This window comes from Netta rufina (genome assembly GCF_964035555.1).
Source record: "Netta rufina genome assembly, chromosome: 24".
NCBI lineage: Eukaryota > Metazoa > Chordata > Aves > Anseriformes > Anatidae > Netta > Netta rufina.
Window position 1 is genome coordinate 601278 of NC_140148.1, and position 16819 is coordinate 618096.

At 72.4% G+C, this 16819-nt stretch overlaps 2 protein-coding genes across 3 annotated transcripts; one reads left to right on the forward strand and one right to left on the reverse strand.

The window, feature by feature from the left end:
* Nucleotides 1-330: 330 nt before the first annotated feature.
* On the forward strand, nt 331-6741 carry OSBPL7 (oxysterol binding protein like 7). 2 transcript variants are annotated; one of them, XM_084301349.1, is made up of 23 exons: nt 331-380; nt 969-1156; nt 1256-1378; nt 1501-1554; nt 1674-1787; nt 1871-1996; nt 2073-2193; nt 2274-2377; nt 2450-2542; nt 2625-2748; nt 2849-2973; nt 3170-3277; nt 3356-3487; nt 3922-4012; nt 4095-4372; nt 4467-4604; nt 4695-4758; nt 4827-4905; nt 4986-5130; nt 5578-5719; nt 5864-5990; nt 6078-6200; nt 6316-6741. In XM_084301349.1, the coding sequence occupies exons 2-23, from the start codon at nt 1064-1066 to the stop codon at nt 6422-6424; spliced, it is 2613 nt and encodes an 870-aa protein (XP_084157475.1). In that variant the 5' UTR covers nt 331-380; nt 969-1063; the 3' UTR covers nt 6425-6741. The 2 variants fall into 2 exon arrangements, with proteins under 2 accessions (XP_084157475.1, XP_084157474.1); XM_084301348.1 differs by having other exon boundaries at nt 2274-2542.
* Nucleotides 6742-7309: 568 nt separating this feature from the next.
* Nucleotides 7310-15132, reverse strand: TBX21 (T-box transcription factor 21; the record flags this gene model as incomplete). Its single annotated transcript, XM_084301036.1, is given in 8 exon segments — nt 7310-7648; nt 7650-7811; nt 7813-7963; nt 8058-8119; nt 8554-8712; nt 8802-8923; nt 9023-9177; nt 14621-15132. Coding segments are annotated over 8 exon segments (1662 nt in total).
* Nucleotides 15133-16819: the final 1687 nt, after the last annotated feature.

The window sequence follows — 16819 nt, forward strand, 5'->3', positions numbered from 1 at the left end:
GGGGCGGGGCGTTGGGAGGGAGCCCCAAAGCCCCAGAGGGGTGCCCCTGGGGCCGGGGGGGTGCGGGGTGTGGGGGTCGTGACCGTGGCTCGGCCGTTCCCGAGCCCCCTTCCCCGGGGTGAGGATGGGGGGGGCGCAGGGTGGGCGCCCCGGGGCAGCTCCGGCTCCCGGCGCACGAAGCCGCCGGGGCTGGGGCCGGGGCTGCGCGGGGGGGTCCCGGGGCTCCCCGGTGCCGCCGGCTCCGGTCCTCCACGGTGCAGGGGGCAGAGCCGAGCGGCTCCGGCCCGGCGCCTCCGCCCCCTTCCGTGTTCCGCTTCCTGCAGCCGCCGGGCAGGATGCGACCGGCCCCGGCCCCGGCTCCGCGCCCGCCGCCCGCACAGGTGAGCCCGGGGGGACCGGGACCGGGACCGGGCCGGGGGCGGCGGGGACCCCCCGGGGCCGCTCCCTCGGGGCGCGGCGGGGACCCCCCCGGCCCCGGCCCCTCCGCTCCGGGGCGGATTCGCGGTCGCTGCCGCCCGGTGCCGCCGGGGCTCCCGCACCGGGACCGGGGTCCCCGGTAGCGCTGGAGGTGGGGGGGGGCGCGGAGGGGGAGCCCCCCCCCCGGGGCTCCGTGCGGGCGGGGGGGGCCCGGCACGGCCGGGGGCTGCGGGCACGGCCGGGGGGGGCTCGGCGCTGCCGGGGGCGCACGGGGCCGGTCCCGCTCCCCCCGCCCCAGGGGGCGCTGCCGGGACCGGGACCGGGGCTGGGGTCGGGGGCAGGACCGGGGCCGTTCCTCCCCCCCCCCCCCGGTGGCAGCGCCCCGTGGGGAGGGCGCGGGGCCGGACTCTGGACCCGGCGGCGGAGGCGAGATAAGGCGGGGCCGGGGCCAACCCTGCGCCCGGGGAAACTGAGGCACGGGGGGGGCCGGGGGGCTGCGCTCTGCATCCTCCCCCCCCGCCGCTCCCTCACCGGGCGCCCCCTCCTCGCAGCCGGTCCCCCTGCCCGGGCCGTGAGGGCCCAGCTGGGACCGCCAGCCCCCCGGTACGGACCGGGGGTGGGGGGCTCGGTGCGGCCCCCCCCGGCCATGGGCAGCCACGAGAAGGACCCCGCGTCGCCCCGGAGGGCCCCGTCGCGCTCCAACAGCACCGTGTCCTCCAAGCACAGCAGCGTGCAGCAGGTGGGGGGCTGCGGGCGGGGGGCTCCGTGGGGCCTCGGGGGATAAAGAGAGGCCCCGGCACCCCCGGGGGACCCCCGTGGTGACGACCCCTCCCCGCAGGGCTCGGAGAGCTGGGAGGTGGTGGAGGAGCCGCGGGGCCGGGGCAGCCCGAGCAGGGAGCCCCCGCGGCAGGAGGGATTCCTGCTGAAGAAGAGGAAATGGCCCCTCAAGGGCTGGCACAAGGTAGGGGGCGGCTGGGGGCACGGGCAGAGTGTGCCCAGCCCTGGGGGGATTTCGGCCCCTGGAGGAGGGGGCTGCAGGGATCGCCCCCTGTCCCTGTGTCAATCGCCCCTCTCCGTCCCCAGAGGTACTTTGTGCTGGAAAACGGCATCCTGACCTATGCCACCACGCGCCAGGACGTGAGTATGGGCCTGGGCGGTGTGCCCGCCACCCCCCCGCGGGCACAGGGTGGGAGAGAGCCCGGTTCCCCTCCCAGAAAGGGAAACTTCCCCCTGACGGCGGTCCCGGGGCCCCCCAGGTCCTGAAGGGCAAGCTGCACGGCGCCATCGACGTCCGTCAGTCCGTCATGTCCGTCAACAAGAAGGCGCAGCGCGTTGACCTGGACACGGAGGACAACATTTACCACCTCAAGGTCTGCGGGTGCCCGGTGGCTGCTGGGGGGGGCTGGGGTGTCGCGTCCCCCCCCCCCCCCCCCAACCGGCTCCTGTCCCGCAGATCAAGTCCCCGGAGCTCTTTGCCAGCTGGGTGAGCAGCCTCTGCTCCCACCACCAGGGCGAGAGGCCGGACCCCCTCGCCTGCCCCAGCGGGGGTCTCGCCGGGACGACCCCTGCCGCTGCACAGGTCGGTGGCACCTTGGGGTGCTGGCGCAGGGCCGTGTCCGTGAGCAGGGCTGCTGAGGGCGTCCCTCTGTCCCCAGGGCCCGTGGACACGGATCCTGCCCTCGGGCAGCGCCCCCGCCCTGTCCGCCCTTGCCAGCTCCCGGGACAAGGTGGACGCGTGGCTGAAGGACAGCGAGGGGCTGGAGCGCTGCTCGGCCGGTGAGGGGGGCTCCGGGGGGGCACGGGGACGCGGGGCGCCCGTCCCCATCCCTGACCCGGCTTCTGTGCGCCCTGCCCAGAGCTGTCGGCGTGCCAGGAGCAGCTGCGGGAGCTGACGGGGATGCTGCAGAGCCTGGAGTCCCTGCACCGCATCCCCTCCGCGCCCCTCATCTCCAGCGGCCAGGTGAGCGCCAGGGTTTGCGGCCGAGCCTCGCGGCCCCCTCGCCCCGCGCTCACCACCCGCCCCTGCCCCCAGCCCTCAGCCGCCGCCGAGAGGCCCAAGAAGGGCAGGAGGAGCACCAGGATGTGGTGCACCCAGAGCTTCGCCAAGGACGACTCCATCGGCAGGGTGAGGCGGGCGCGGGCATCCTGCCCAGCCCTGGGGTGCGGCCCGGGGACGGAGCCCCCTGCTGAGCCCGTGCCCCCCGCAGGTGGGCCGCCTGCACGGCTCCGTCCCCAACCTCTCGCGCTACCTGGAGCCGGGCCAGCTGCCCTTCAGCCTCCCCCCCGAGTACAGCCAGCTGCAGCGGAGCTTCTGGCTGCTGGCCCAGAAAGGTGGGACCGGGGAGGGGGCACCAAGCGGGGTGTGGGGGTCCCAGGGGGGGTACGTTATGTGCTGCAACCCCCCGCCCTGCCCCTGCCCCTGTCCCCGCAGTGCACGGCTCGCTCAGCAGCGTGGTGGCGGCGCTGACGGCCGAGAGGGCTCGCCTGGAGGAGATGCGGCAGGCGCTGGACCGGCGGCGCTCAGCCCCCCGCCCGGGCAGCGCCGGCCCCACTGGGGTGAGGGGGTGCAGGCTGAGCCAGGGGGGTGCCGGGGGGGACCCATGGGTGCCATGACTCGGTGGGGCCTCGGCCCTGCGCTGGGGGTCTCTTGGTGGCGAGGTGATCCATGACCCCCTCGTGGGCTGGGGTAGGGGGGAGATGGGGGGGTCCCGACCTTGGTCGTGGCCCCTGCCCCAGCTCAGCCCCCCCGCAGGCCGCCCTGCCCAGCCTGGAGGCGCGGGACGGGCTGCGCCGCTTCCACTCCCTGTCCGTCTCCTCCGACACCACCCTGGACTCCTTCGCCTCGCTGCACCCCGACGAGGTGAGGGGGCCAGGGGCCGGGGCTGGGGGGCTCCATGGGGCCGGGGCGGGGGCTGAGCCGCTGCCTGCGCCCCCCCAGCCCGACGCGCTGCCCGCCAAGGGCCGGGAGCAGCAGCGCTCGCAGCGCAGCATCGCCTCGCTGGCCGACTCGCACACCGAGTTCTTCGACGCCTGCGAGGTTTTCCTCTCCGCCAGCTCCTCCGAGAACGAGGTGTGTGTGTGGGGGGCTTCAGGTGGGCTGGGTCAGCCAGGGGGGGCTCTGCAGCCCCGCTCAGTGCCCCCCCAGCTGCTGCTGTTCTGTCGGTTCACCTCTTTGTTCTCTCTCCCCTGTCCCTCCCCATTAGCCACCCCAGTAGCAGTCCCCCATAGCCCCCATGCCCCCCCAGTGTCCCCTGCAGCCCCCCGCAGCCCCCTCAGCAGGGTGCTCTGGGGCTCCACAGTCCCTGAGCCCATCGGTGGGGGCCGGGTGCTGCCGGTGCCCCCCACTGCTCCTTTCCCCTCCCGTCCTGTGGTGTCCCCCCCGTCCTGTCCCCGTGTTGTGCCCCAGACTCCCCAGTCCCATCCCGATCTCCCCCGGGGGTGCCACCCCCCGGCGCAGCCCCCTGCCCCCGTAGCCCACCCGATGGCCGCTGTGCCCATCCCCAGGCCTCGGATGACGAGTCCTGCATCAGCGAGGCCACCAACAGCATCTGCGAGGACCCGGCCGAGCCGGGGGGGCCCGGGCACCCCCAGACAGGTAGAGGGGCTTCCGCGGAGGGGCGACGGGTCTGGGGTGCCGCTGCGGGGGCTCCCGACCCACGTCCCCCCTACCCCTGCAGGAGCGGACGGCCCGGGGGGGGTGGTGGAGCCGCCCCCCCTGGAGCTGCCGGGGCCGGGCCCGCAGCGCCGCAGCCGCCTGCCCGCGCCCCCCGCGCCGCCGGGGGACGTGAGCCTGTGGGGGCTGCTGCGGAGCAGCGTGGGGAAGGATCTGTCCCGCGTGGCGCTGCCCGTGCAGCTCAACGAGCCGCTCAACACGCTGCAGCGCCTCTGCGAGGAGCTCGAGTACAGCGCCCTGCTCGACCGCGCCGCCCGCGCCCGCGACCCCCGGCAGCGCCTGGTGCGGGACACTGGGGGGGGGGGGGACACGGTTTGGGTATGGGGTGGGGGGGACGCATCGCCGGGGGGGCCTGACCCAGCCGTGGTCGCCGCAGGTCTTGGTGGCCGCCTTCGCCGTGTCCGCCTACGCCTCCACCTTCTACCGCGCGGGCAGCAAGCCCTTCAACCCCGTGCTGGGAGAGACCTACGAGTGCGTGCGGCCCGACCGCGGCTTCCGCTTCATCAGCGAGCAGGTAGCGGGGGCGGGGGGCTGCGGGGACGGGGACGGGGACGGGGACAGGGATGGGAATGGGGACGGGGACTTGCAGCTCTTCCTCCCCCAGGTCTGCCACCACCCCCCCATCTCCGCCTGCCACGCCGAGTCCGACAACTTCGTCTTCTGGCAAGGTGGGTGCCGGGGAGGGGGCTGTGGGGGTCCACCGGGGGCGCGGGGTCTCACCGCCTGCCGCCCCCAGACATGAGGTGGAAGAACAAATTCTGGGGCAAATCCCTGGAGATCGTCCCCATGGGCACCGTCAACGTCCAGCTGCCCAGGTGAGCGCCCGCACCCTCTGACCCTGCACCCCCCCCCCCCCCCCGGCTGTGCCCTGCGCCCCCTGACCCCGCGCTGTCAGGTCCGGGGACCACTTCGAGTGGAACAAGGTGACCACCTGCATCCACAACGTGCTGAGCGGCCCGCGCTGGATCGAGCACTACGGGGAGGTGCTGATCCGCAACACGCGCGATGCCTCCTACCACTGCAAGCTCACCTTCTGCAAGGTGCGACCCTGTGATCCCCCAGCCCCGCCCACCCCCTGGCCACGCCCCTGTTGGGTGCTATTTTGCATAGCCATGGCCTGGCCCCGCCCCTCCAGCCCAGGCCCCGCCCCTTTAGCAACGTGCTCACCCAATCATTGCGCCATAGTTTGCCCTGTCCCTATGGCCACGCCCCTTCCCCATGGCCCCACCCCTTCTAAATGGCCACACCCCATCACCACGCCCCCCATGGCCTCGCCCCATCCCATTGGCCCCACACCTTCCCCATGGCTCCACCCCCCCACTATAGCCCTGCCCCTTCCCTATAACCCCACCCTTTACACGACCCCACCCAATCAATGGCCACACCCATTCCCTGTAGCCACACCCCTTCCTATAGCCCCGCCCCTCCCCGTAGCCCCGCCCCCTCCCCGAGGCCCCGCCCCCACGGTGCGGTGCTGGTGCCCGCAGGCCCGGTACTGGGGCGCGGGGGCCAACGAGGTGCAGGGCGCGGTGCTGAGCCGCAGCGGCACCGTGGTGGAGCGCCTGGCCGGCAAGTGGCACGAGGGGCTGTACCGAGGGGCCCCCCCGGGGCACTGCGTCTGGAGAGCCAGTAAGGAGCGGGGGGGGGGTGTGGGGGGTGCCCTGCTCCGGGGGGACCCTACCTGGGGGGGACCCTACCCGGGGGGTGCCCTACCCGGGGGGTGCCCTGCCCCAGGGGTGCTGGCAGGGTGCTGAGAGTGTGCCCCCCCCCCAGACCCCATGCCCCACGACCATGAGAGGAACTACGGCTTCACGCAGTTCGCCCTGGAGCTGAACGAGCTGACGCCCGAGCTGCGCCGCGTGCTGCCCTCCACCGACACCCGCCTGCGCCCCGACCAGCGGTGAGCGGCACGGGGCTGGGAGGGGGGGTCCGGGCTGGGGGGGGGGATCCGGGGCTGCACGGGATCCTCACCGCGGGGGCCCCGCAGGTACCTGGAGGAGGGCAACGTGCCGGCGGCCGAGACGCAGAAGCGCCAAATCGAGCAGCTGCAGCGGGACCGGCGCCGGGTGATGGAGGAGAACAACATCACGCACCAGGCGCGCTTCTTCCGGTGGGCACGGGGGAACGGGGGCACCAGGGGCACTCGGGGAACGGGGAAACCCCCTGGACGAGGCGTGGGGGGGGCCCTGAGGGCACCCCAGGGACGACCCCCCCCCCATCCACAGGCGGCTGACGGACGCCAATGGCAAGGAGTCGTGGGTCACCAACAACACCTACTGGAAGCTGCGCCTCGACCCCGGCTTCGCCCACCTGGACAGCGCCGTGCTCTGGTAGCGGCCCCCCCGGGGCTGAGCCCCCCCGGCTGCTGCCCCCCGAAGCCCCCAGATTGGGGTGCAGGGCCCCCCCCCCAGCTGGCTGCGGGCAGGCAGTGCCCGGCCGCGGCCCCTCGCAGCCGCTGCGCCTGCGTTCAAGCAAAACTGTGATCCCAAATAGCGGGGGGGGGGAGCTGGGGGGGCACAGGTGGTGCCCTCCTGCCCCCCCTGCCCGGCCCCAGGGTGGCCTCACAGCGGGCTGGGGGTCCCAAGGTGCCCGCAGGCGGGCAGCCCCCTCCAGCCCCCCCGGAGGCAGAGGGGGCCCCTCTCCAATAAAGTCTGCAGAGAGCCGCGGTGTGCAGCGTGCTTCCTCCCCCCCCCCGGGCTCAGGCCGTGTCCCCCCCCTCCCTCCGAGCCCAGGGTGTTTGTGTCCCCCCCCCATGTCCCGTAGCACAGACACCGCCCCCTCCCTGCCTCAGTTTCCCTCCCCGTGTCCCCCCCCCAGAGGCGAGCGAGGCGGTGTCACCCGCAGCGTCCCCTTTATTGCGCCGTGTGCTGCCGCCCCCGCCCCACGCGGGGCTCAATAAATACTTCAGCATCAACCCCCCCCCCCAAAAAAAAAAAAAAGAACAAAAAAGAGGGCCCTGGCCACCCCCCCACCCCCCCGCCCACCCCCGTGGCCCCACCTGGGTGGCACTGGGGGCTGATTGTCTGAATGCACCCCCCCCCCCAAAAAAAAAAAGTCTTCCCAGCACTGGGTGTTCAATGAGGGGGGGGGTCAAGGGTGCCCTGCGCTGGGCTCCAGCCCCTGAAGGGTTTTTGCTGCCGTGGCTCCGGGGTGCCCGATGTTTGTTGGGGTGCCTGGTGTGTTGGGGGGGGGGGGTCTGCGTGCTCCCCCCCCCCCGGCTCAGTTCCCGTAGAAGCCGTAGTAGCCGCCGTCGGCGCCCGGCTCCTTGTCGTAGAGGTCCCCGTTGCGGGCCGGGGGCGAGCTCTCGGCGCTGGAGGGGTACGGGGACACGCGGCGCCGCTTGCACCCCCCCTCGTACAGCCCCGGCTCCGTCGCCTCCCCGGGCTTGATGGGGGGGGGCTCGGGGGTCCAGCCCTCCGCCTCCTTGCCCTTCTCCTCCCGGGGCTCCCGGTACCAGCCCAGGGTCCCGGGGCTGCCCTTGGGCACGTACTGCCCGGGCCCCCAGGCCCCCGGCCCCCCGAAAGCCGCTGGCCCCTCGGGGTAGTAGGGCAGGGGGGGGGTGTGTGGCGGGGGGCAGCGCGAAGGGCTTCACCCCGTAGGGCATCAGCTTGCCCCCCCCGAACCCCCCCTCGTAGCCGCCGAACTCCAGCGCCCCGGCGGGCGGCTGCTGGGGGGCGAAGTACCAGCGGGGGGGGTCCTTGGGGGGCAGGGGCAGGGGGGGGGCCCCGCTCCCCGTTGTAGAAGCGGCCGGGGGGCAGCGGGTACTGCTCCTGCAGGAAGGGCTGCAAGCGGGGGCCCGGCAGCAGCTGGGGGCAGCCGGGGGCGTCCGGAGGAGACGGGGTCAGGCGGTCGCCCTCCGAGGCCGCGTACATCCTGGGGGGGGGGGGGACACACGGTGGGTGTGTGTGTGGGGGGGGCACGCTCCTCCCAGGTGGGGGGGCGGTGGGGGGCGCAGGGGGGTACTCACGAGTCAAAGTTGTCCCGGAAGCCTTTGGCGAAGGGGTTGTGGTCGATCTTCAGCTGCGTGATCTGGGGGGGGGTGGAGATGTTGGGGGGGGGGGGCAGGGGCTGCTGCCAGCCCCCACCTCCAGCAGGGCTGTGCCCCGGCCCTTTTCCAGCCTGCAGCCCCCAGGGTGCCCACCCCAGGGCCCATGGTGAGGGGGGGGCTGATGGGGACCTGGGGTGCTGGACGGTGCTGGGGGGGCACTGGGGGTGCTGGGATGCGGATGGGATATGGGGGGGGGGGGGTGAGGGCTGCAGGGAGTGCCGGGGTGTTGGCAGAGGGAGGGGTCGGGGCAGGGTTGGCTTTGGGGTTTCTGTGATGCTGGGGGGCCAGGGGGGCACCGGGGGGGGTACCGGGGGCTGCTGTGATGCCTGGGTGTGTTTGGGGTCCCTGTGAGGCTGGGGGGCGCTGCCTGGGGAGGGAGGGGAGGGGGGTGTCAGGGGGGGGGTCTCGCACTCACGTCGGCGTTCTGGTAGGCGGTGACGGCGATGAACTGGGTCTCGGGGAAGGCGAAGGTGTGGGTGTGCGGGGAGGGGCAGGGCGCCTCGCCCTCGCCCTCCTTCACCTCCGTCACGTGCAGCCGCGGCTGGTACTTGTGCAGCGACTGCAGCACGATCATCTGCGGGCAGCGGCCGTCAGGGGGGTGCATATCATTGGGGGGGGGTCAGGTGTGTGTGTGCTGGGGGGGGGGGCCGGGGGGGGCCCTACCTGTCCCACGTTGTTGGCTGCGCCCTTGTTGTTGGTGAGCTTCAGCTTCCCGAAGGACACCTCCTGCCGCATCCAGTGCGCGCCCGTGTTGGGCGAGTCGGGGTGCAGGTAGAGGCGGTTCCCTGGGGGGGGGGGGGCACACATGGGGGGGGGGTTACCCCGCTCACAGGCACCCCCCGGGGAGGGGTCGGGGGGGTGGGACAGGGCCCGTGTTGCCGTACCTGGCATGTTGCCCTCGGCCTTGCCGCACTGCACCCACTTTCCGCCCTGGTAGCGCCAGTGGTGCTGATCCACCAGCACCACGTCCACGCAGACGCTGTAGTGGGCCACGGGGTTGAGCCCGGAGAGGTTGAAGCTGAGGAACGGGAACATGCGCCTGGGGGGGGCACAACGGGAGCGTTACCCCCCCCACCACAGCCCCGCTGCACCCCGTGCGGGGTCGGGGCACAGCGGGCGCGTTACCCCCACCCACTGCGGGGCCGTGGGTCCTGCTCTGCCCATGGGGGGGGGAAGCCACCACCAGCCCCCCCCCTCATGCCCGGGGGGTGCCATCGGTGCTGACTGACCCTGGCAGCTGGGGGCTGCTCTCCGGGGCCGATCCCCCCCCCCCCGGCACCTTCCTCCCCCTCCCTGAGCACCTTCCGGTTCGGAAACCAACACCGCTGCTATTTCGGGCTGGGCGCCAGCGCCAAGGGCAGCGAGGGGACGGGACAGGACGGCCGGGGGGGTCCCTGCGGTCGGGGGCTGCATCTGTCCCCCCCCCAGCACGGCCATGCCCTGTGCACTAAGGGGGGGACGACCCCAAACCCTCACCCCCGGGTTCAGTCCCCACTGGCCCCAGCTGCAGGTTTGGGGTCGCAGCAGGACCTCGAGCTGGGGACGCTGCTTCAGGACCCCCCCCAGCCAGAGTTTGGCTCCTCAAGGGGGGGCATATTTTTTTTTTTGGGGGGGGGCATCTCAGCACCCGCTGGAGTTTTGGCGAGCCCCAGTCCAAGCAGCGCCGTCAGCCCGTGCCGCTGCCTGGGTGCTGGTGCCCAGCGGGTGAGGGCGGGGGGCACAGGTCAGGGTGTGTGTGTGTGTGGGGGGGCTCGTCCCCTCTGCTCTGGTTTCCTCCTGGTGCCCCCATTTCCCAAAAAGCAGGGACCGGGGCTCCTCCGAACGGGCCCCAAAAGCCGTGAGCAGGCAGGGGCTGGGCAGCGGGGTGGGGTGGGGGCCCTGCTGCTCCCCCCCCAGCAGCCGGCCCTGTCCTGGCTGCAGCCCTGGGGTTTGCTTTGCCTCCCCGCTGGGAAGGGGGGATCCCTGGGGGGTCCCTGCCCCTGCCCCCCCAGCCCTGGGGTTCTCGCCCTGCCCTGAGGCAGAGCCCGGCGGAGTTGGGACGGCACCTGCAGGGTGGGGGCTCCACGGCCCCATCCCGCTCCTCTGCATCTGCTGGGGGTGGGCAGGCAGAAATATGGGGGGGGGGGGCCGGGGCTGGGGAGCCCCCGAAGCTGCCGGTGGGCTCCGGGGCAGGAAGCGCTGCTTGGGCAGGGGCCGTGGGGCCGGGGCCGGCAGCGGGCGAGGAGCAGGGGAAAGAGTGGAGCATGGCAGGGGGCTGGAGACTCAACATTGCCCTTGTGAGAGAGGGAGGAAAAGAAAGAAAACGAAGAAGAAAACAAAGAAGAAAAAAAGAAAAAGAAAAAAAAACAAAAGAAAAAAAAGAAAAAAAAAAGAAAAAAGAAAAAAAGAAAAAAAAGAAAAAAAGAAAAAAAGAAAAAAAGAAAAAGAAAGCAGCGCGCTGCCAGGAGCCGCGCACGTGCTCAGTGCTGGGGCCGAGGCAGGCGGCAGCCCCCGGCACCGCAGCTCTGGGGGGGCTGTGGGGGGGCCGACACCCGGCCCCCAACACACAGCGAGCCCTGGGGGGGGGGCCCCGGGCTCATCCCTGCCCGGCCTCGGCTGGGGTTTGGTCCCCAAGAAGCTGCCGCTTCGAGGCACCGGGGCTCCCCCCCCCCCCCCGATAAAATCCCGACCACATCAAAGGGCGGCAGCGAGGGCTGCACCGGCCCCGAGGCACCGGCAGCACCGGGCTGCACCGGGTCCCGGGTGGCCCCCCGGGAAATGCCCCCCCCAGGCTCCCCCCCCGGCACCGGGTCCCGGTGAGCACGGAGGCCGCTCAGCCCTGGTGCAGGCAGGCGCGCTGGGTGCCGCACCAAGCCCCGTGCTGCAGAGAGCAGGGAGGAAGAAACGAGCATTTTTCTGGGGTTTTGCACTTTGTTTGCTCCACCACAACCGTCTCCCCAATGCTGTGCTGATGGGGGAGCAAAGAGAGATTTTTATTTCAAATGCTGCCGTGGTGCAAACCACAGGGCTTGGCCGGGGCACTGGAGGGCGGTGGCAAGACCCGAAACCACGCAAGCCTCGCATTTATTTTTAAATCCACCGGCGTTTGAGCTCCTGGGGCTGCTTCTCAGGCAGGACTCGGCTCCCCTGGGTTTGGCCCCTGTGGTTTGGGAGGTGCCACGGGGGGGTGCGGGACCCCCACCGGCCCAGCCCCGCGCTCACCCCGAAGCTGGCGCCAGCCTCCTGCCTCTGCCCCTCTGCAGCTTTGTCCCTGGAGCTCTGCGGGGGGCTCCCGGCTGCCCCCAGGTGCCCCTGCAGGAACCCCTTGACTCGGGTGTCCCCCCCCACCAGGGCCCGGTGCAGCTGGGGGGCCAGGGGGTGCACACATCCAGGGGACAGGGCTGCAAGGACGCAGGGCTGCAGCTTGCACAAGAACCTGGGCACAGGGCGAGCAGGGAGCTGAGGATGAACCCGGCTGGGGAGGCGAGCGGGCGGCCCGGGGGGAGCCTTGCTCAGGCAGCCCCCGGAGCCCACACACCGGGGGGGGGGGGGGGGCTGCCAGCTTCCTGAGCCGCCTCGGCTCCCCATGGCAACCCGGCGCGCCCCAGACGAAGCGGCCGCAAGAACCGCGGCCGCGTGGGAGATCGGCGCAGCCCCTGCAGCACCTGCCCCAGCCCCCACCCCACGGCACGGCACAGCACGGCACGGCACAGCATGGCGTGGCACGGTGCGGCACGGCACAGGGAGCTGGCCTCGTCCTCCCCGTGCAGCCGCCTGGGAACACCGTCCCCATCCCCGTCCCCATCCCCATCCCCATCCCCATGCAGCCACCAGCGAGGGCGAAGCAGCCCAGGGTCCCCCCGGAAGGCGAGGCCAGCCCCGCAGTGCCCCGTTGTGAGGCCACCTCCTCGGTGTCCCAAAGCGGAGCCAACCCCTGCATCCGCTCAAAGCCAAACCGTCCCCAAGTGCAGATGGCAACTGGAAAGTGTCCCGGGTCCCCCCAAAAGGTACCACTGACTCATGCGTCCCCAAATACAGAGCCACCCCTGCACACCCTGAAGACAATGCCACTCCTCGTGTCCCCGAAGGCAAAGCCGTCCCCGAGGGCACAGCCAGCCCCCGAGCCCTCCGAGGGCACAGCCAGCCCCGGCTGCAGCAAAAAACGGTGGCAGGAATTCCCCAGCCCCTTTGCCCCATGGCCCATGTGGCAGTGGTGAGTCCTTGGGGTTTTCCGCAGAAATCCTGCCCTGGCCGAGCCCCGGGCACCGCAGAGGAGGGCAGGGACCCACCGGGGAGCCCGGGGGGGGGGGCATTTTTCCACCAGGGAGGAGAGGGCACAGGACAGCGTGGGCAGGCGGGGGACGTGGAACGGAGCTGGGGCAGGAGCGGGCAGGAAGGCGCTGGTGGGGTAAATCCCCCCGCCTGGATCCACGGCGAGCTGGGGGTCACTCGGTGCAGCCCCCCCACCTGGCCTCAGCTCCTCTCCAAGGGGGCAGTGGCCAGGAGGGAGCCGTGGGGCTGCACAGCCCAGCGGGGGGGTCCTAACCCCAGCAGGATGCGGCCCCCGTCCTGCCCCAGCTCTGCCAGCGGCACCAGCAAGGCCACTGACAGACCCCAAAGCCCCCTCCCTGAGACAGGAGCCCCCCGGGGAGGGCAGAGCGCCCCAGCCCCCGTGCACCTTTCCCTTCGTGCCCCCGCTTTGGGTTTTTTCCTGTGTTTCAGCAGCGCTGCAGCCAGGCCCTGCACAGAGATTTTTGCAAAAGCAGCTCAGGGTCTGGGGAAGCGGATGTTTTGTGGCTCTGGGTTTTGACATCTCCCCGGGGCTGGGTTTGGTGTGAGCCCCCCCAGCGCAGACCACACATCCCCCAGACCCCGGCTCCTCTGCAGAGCTCTCACAGGGCACGGAGCCAGAGGAAGAGCCCCCAAAAAGCCTGGTTTTGGGCAGGAGCTGGTGGCAGGGCCAGACCCAGCAGCGGGGCAGGGGACGGGGGCTCTGCGGGCACCGCGCCCCCAGGACCTGGATGGGGGTGGGCAGGAAACACCCCCAAGGCACTGACACCCCCGGCCCACGGGGGACACGGGGGACACGCTGCCCATCCCCGGCGGTGACAGTTTGCTGCTGCACGGCCCCGAGCCCAGCGGGGGGGAGCCGGGGGGAGCAGGCCCGGGGAGGACGGTGGCAAACCAAGCGGCCCTAACGCGTTCAGACTTCCAACACATTAAGCAGGTCGGTGCCAGCATCGAAGTGACACCGTCTGTCTCGGCCGAGGGAAGGCGGAGGGGGAGGCAGCAGAGGGGCGCTGCCAGCGGCCCCCGGCCCCGACGCTCACCCAGGAAAAGGGGCTGAGAGCGGAGTGAGGCTGGGGGGGGGGGGACAGCAGGGGGGGGGTGGCTGCAGCAGGGGAGCTGGGGGCTCCGCCAGCCACAGGCAGAGCTGAGCCCCGACCGCAGGGACACGCAACAGCAGCTGCTGCCGGCCTCCCCCCCCCACCTGGTCCAGCACAGCCGAGCCCTGCCACGCACACCAGACCCTGCCTGCCCCCCCCAACACTCATGTTCATGCTCCCCTCCTCATTTCAGCACAAAACTCCAGCCTGGAGCCAAAGGGCAAGCTCTGGGGGGTGGCTCCATGGCCCCCACTGCACCCAGTGCCCGTGAGCAGGAGTGTTGGCAGGGGCAGGGGGGTCTCAGCCCCCCCCAGCGTGCTCCCCAGTCCTGCCCCAGTCCTTCCCAGCTCCGGCTGCGGCCCCACTACGAGCACCGCGGGCAGGAGGGGACAGCGGGTGCCCACCCGCAGTGCCCCCAGCAGCTGTTTTGGTGCCCTGAACCTCACCAAAGTGCCCCCCTCACACACACGGGGGGCTCCCAGCCTCTGCATCCCCCCCAGAGGAGCGCAGGCACCTGGGGTGAGCAGCTCAGGTGGGGATTCCTGTGCTGCAGGGGGCTTGGGGCTGTCGCCCACCCCCTGTGCTCGTGGCCTCCCCACTTGTTGCAGCACCGAGCTCTGGATCCAGTCCCTCTGCTCCCTGGGATGATCGCCCCGCGCTCCCCGGTACAACCAGTGCCTGTGTCCCTGTACCCAGCCCGGTCACGGGAGGTCCTGAGCCCCCGTTCCTCCCTCACGGACACGGGGACACCCCCACGGGACCCCAAAGACGTCCCGCAGAGCCTGTGCTGGCAGTGGGCTCTGTCCCCTTTCTCTTTGCAACCAGCCTCCGCTCCCCTAAAAAGTCACACCGGGGTGGAGGGGCTGCTTTGCCCCCATATTTTTTTTCCTCTGCACACACAGAAAGACGCCCCCAGAGGCTCGGGGACCCCCCCTCACTCTCACAGCCCCGACACATCCGCCCCAGCCTCCTGGGGAGGGCAGGGGAGGCAGCGCAGCCTCAGCCCCCGCCGGCCCCGTCCCGTCCCGGTGCCACCGCCCCGGCAGCCCCATCCCCGGCCCCCCGCAGTCCCGGAGCCCCCCGGAGCCCCCCGGAACCCCCCGGCCCGGCGCTCACCTGCCCTGCTTGGTGATGATCATCTCGGTCTGGTGCTTGTGGAACTTGGCCCACAGCGGGAAGTTGTTGAGCATCACCTGCACCTTGCCGGCCGCCCGGTACCCGGGCAGGGCGCAGAGCGGCCCGGCGCGGGGGCACAGCGGGGGGGCTCCCCCGGGGCCGTAGGCTCCCTCCGCGCCCCCGTACAGCTCCGCGCCCCCGTAGCCCTCGCCCGCCGCCGCCGCCGCGTATCCGCTCCCCGCGCCCGGGGCGGCGGCGGGCGGCGGCGCCCGGTAGGGAGGGCACGGCCCGAGGAAGCGGCCGCCGCCGCCGCCGTAGCCGCCGGGCACGGGGGGCGCAGCGTAGGGCAGCGGCGGGACGGGCGGCTCCGGGGCCCCGGGCTCGCCGTAGTAAGCGGCGGCGGCGGCGGCGGCGTCCCGGGCGCCCGGCGGCTCCTTGGCGAAGCTGGCGGCGCCGCTGAGCATGGGGAGGGCGGCGCGGGGGGCTCCGGCGGCCGGCTCCAGCGCGCCCATGGACGGGCGGCGGGGACCCCGAGCCCGGCCCCGCCGCCCCCGCCGCCCCCGGCGCCCCCGAGCCTCAGCGGCGCCCCCCGCGCTGCGCGCCCGCCGCCCGCTCCATGCCCCGGGGAAAGCCGCGGGGGCCGAGGAAGGAAAAGCCCCGGACTCGCGGAAAGCCCCCGAAGTGCCGCCGGGATGGGAGGGGGGTACCGGGGGGCGAGGTGTGGGGGGGGGGGGGGCCGCCCTGCCCCGCTGCTGCCGGTGCCGCCGCCCTCACCGCACCTGCCCCATCCCCGCCGCCCGCGCCTCTTATCCAAAGAAGCGGCTCCGCACCGGGAGCCCCGCCCGGGGCCGCCCCGTCCAACCCCCGCCGGGGCGGGGAACCGGCACGGGGCGGGGCCGCGCGGCACCGGGACACGAGGGGGGGGCCGGGGAGCGGGAGGGGGGTGGCAGCCGGGGATGGGGACCGGAGACCGGGGACCGGGCACGGAGCGCCCGGCACCGACCGGGGGCCGGCCCAAGCCCTGACCCCTCGGTATCCGTTAATTCGCCGCCTGCCCGGTGCTGGCCCCGTGCCCCCCGCACGCCCCCACCGCACGCTGGGTGTTTGGGGCCCCCCCGAGCCCCCCCGGGGTCACAGCTCGGAGCTGCCCCAAGACAGAGCCGCGGGGCCCCCTCTGAGCAGGGGCTTTTTGGGGCTTTTTGGGGCTCACCGGGAGGAAACCGGCACGGACACAGCCCGGCTCCTGCCGGGGATGGAGCAACCTGGAGCTCAGAGCGGGGCTGGGGGGTGCCTGGGGGGGCAGCTGGGGCCTGTCCTGCTCCTGGCCCCGCTCCCCTTGTGTGGGTCCGGGTGGTCCGAGCCCCCTGGGGCCACCTGGGTGACAAACGCTGCCCACCCCGTGCCCCTGCCCGCTCCCAGCCCCTTCCCCTGCCTATCCCAGGGCCAGGCCTCGACCTGGAAGTCCCCGTGTCCCCTGGAGCCGTCCCCAAGGTGTCCTGCCCCAAGGGGGGGGCCGCTTCCCTTGGGTGCTCCTTGTCATGGGAATCGGGGGCCACCCTGCGCACGCTGCCCCAACCCGCACCCAAGGACGAGCGCAGCCACCGCCGGCCCATCCGCCCCCTGCCTGGGGTCCGGGCCCAAACCCTGGGCTCAGGGGTGCGCACGCACACTCACACTCACACTCACACTCACACTCACACTCACGCTCACGCTCACACTCACGCTCACACTCTCACTCACACTCACACTCACACTCACACTCACACTCACACACTCTCACTCACGCTCACGCTCACGCTCACACTCTCACTCACACTCACACTCACACTCACACTCACACTCTCACTCACGCTCACGCTCACGCTCACACTCACACTCACACTCTCACTCACACTCACACTCACACTCACACTCACACGTGTGCACCCCTCCCTGGCACCAGCCCTTCCCGCTGTGCGCAATGCAGGGGCTGCACCCAGGGCAGAGCACAGCAGCTGCCCCCCCCCCCCAGTGTCCCCCCAGCTGCCAGGGCGCAGCTGCCCCCTCCCCTCCCCTCCCCTCCCCGAAGCAGCGCAGGAATCACCCCACTGAGCTCCTGAGTGAGAACGAGAAGGAAAACAAGGAAATTTCCAGAAATTATTTATAGGAGGAAAAATAAAGGCTGGAGGGCGTGCAACAAGGGGGGAGCGCCTCATTAAC

Coding starts and splice junctions, on each gene's coding strand:
- OSBPL7 (XM_084301348.1), top strand. CDS start 1,064: ATGGGCAGCCACGAGAAGGACCCCGCGTCGCCCCGGAGGGCCCCGTCG. Junction 3,278..3,355: donor CCTCGCTGCACCCCGACGAG/GTGAGGGGGCCA, acceptor GCGCCCCCCCAG/CCCGACGCGCTGCCCGCCAA. Junction 5,991..6,077: donor CGCCTGCGCCCCGACCAGCG/GTGAGCGGCACG, acceptor GGGGCCCCGCAG/GTACCTGGAGGAGGGCAACG.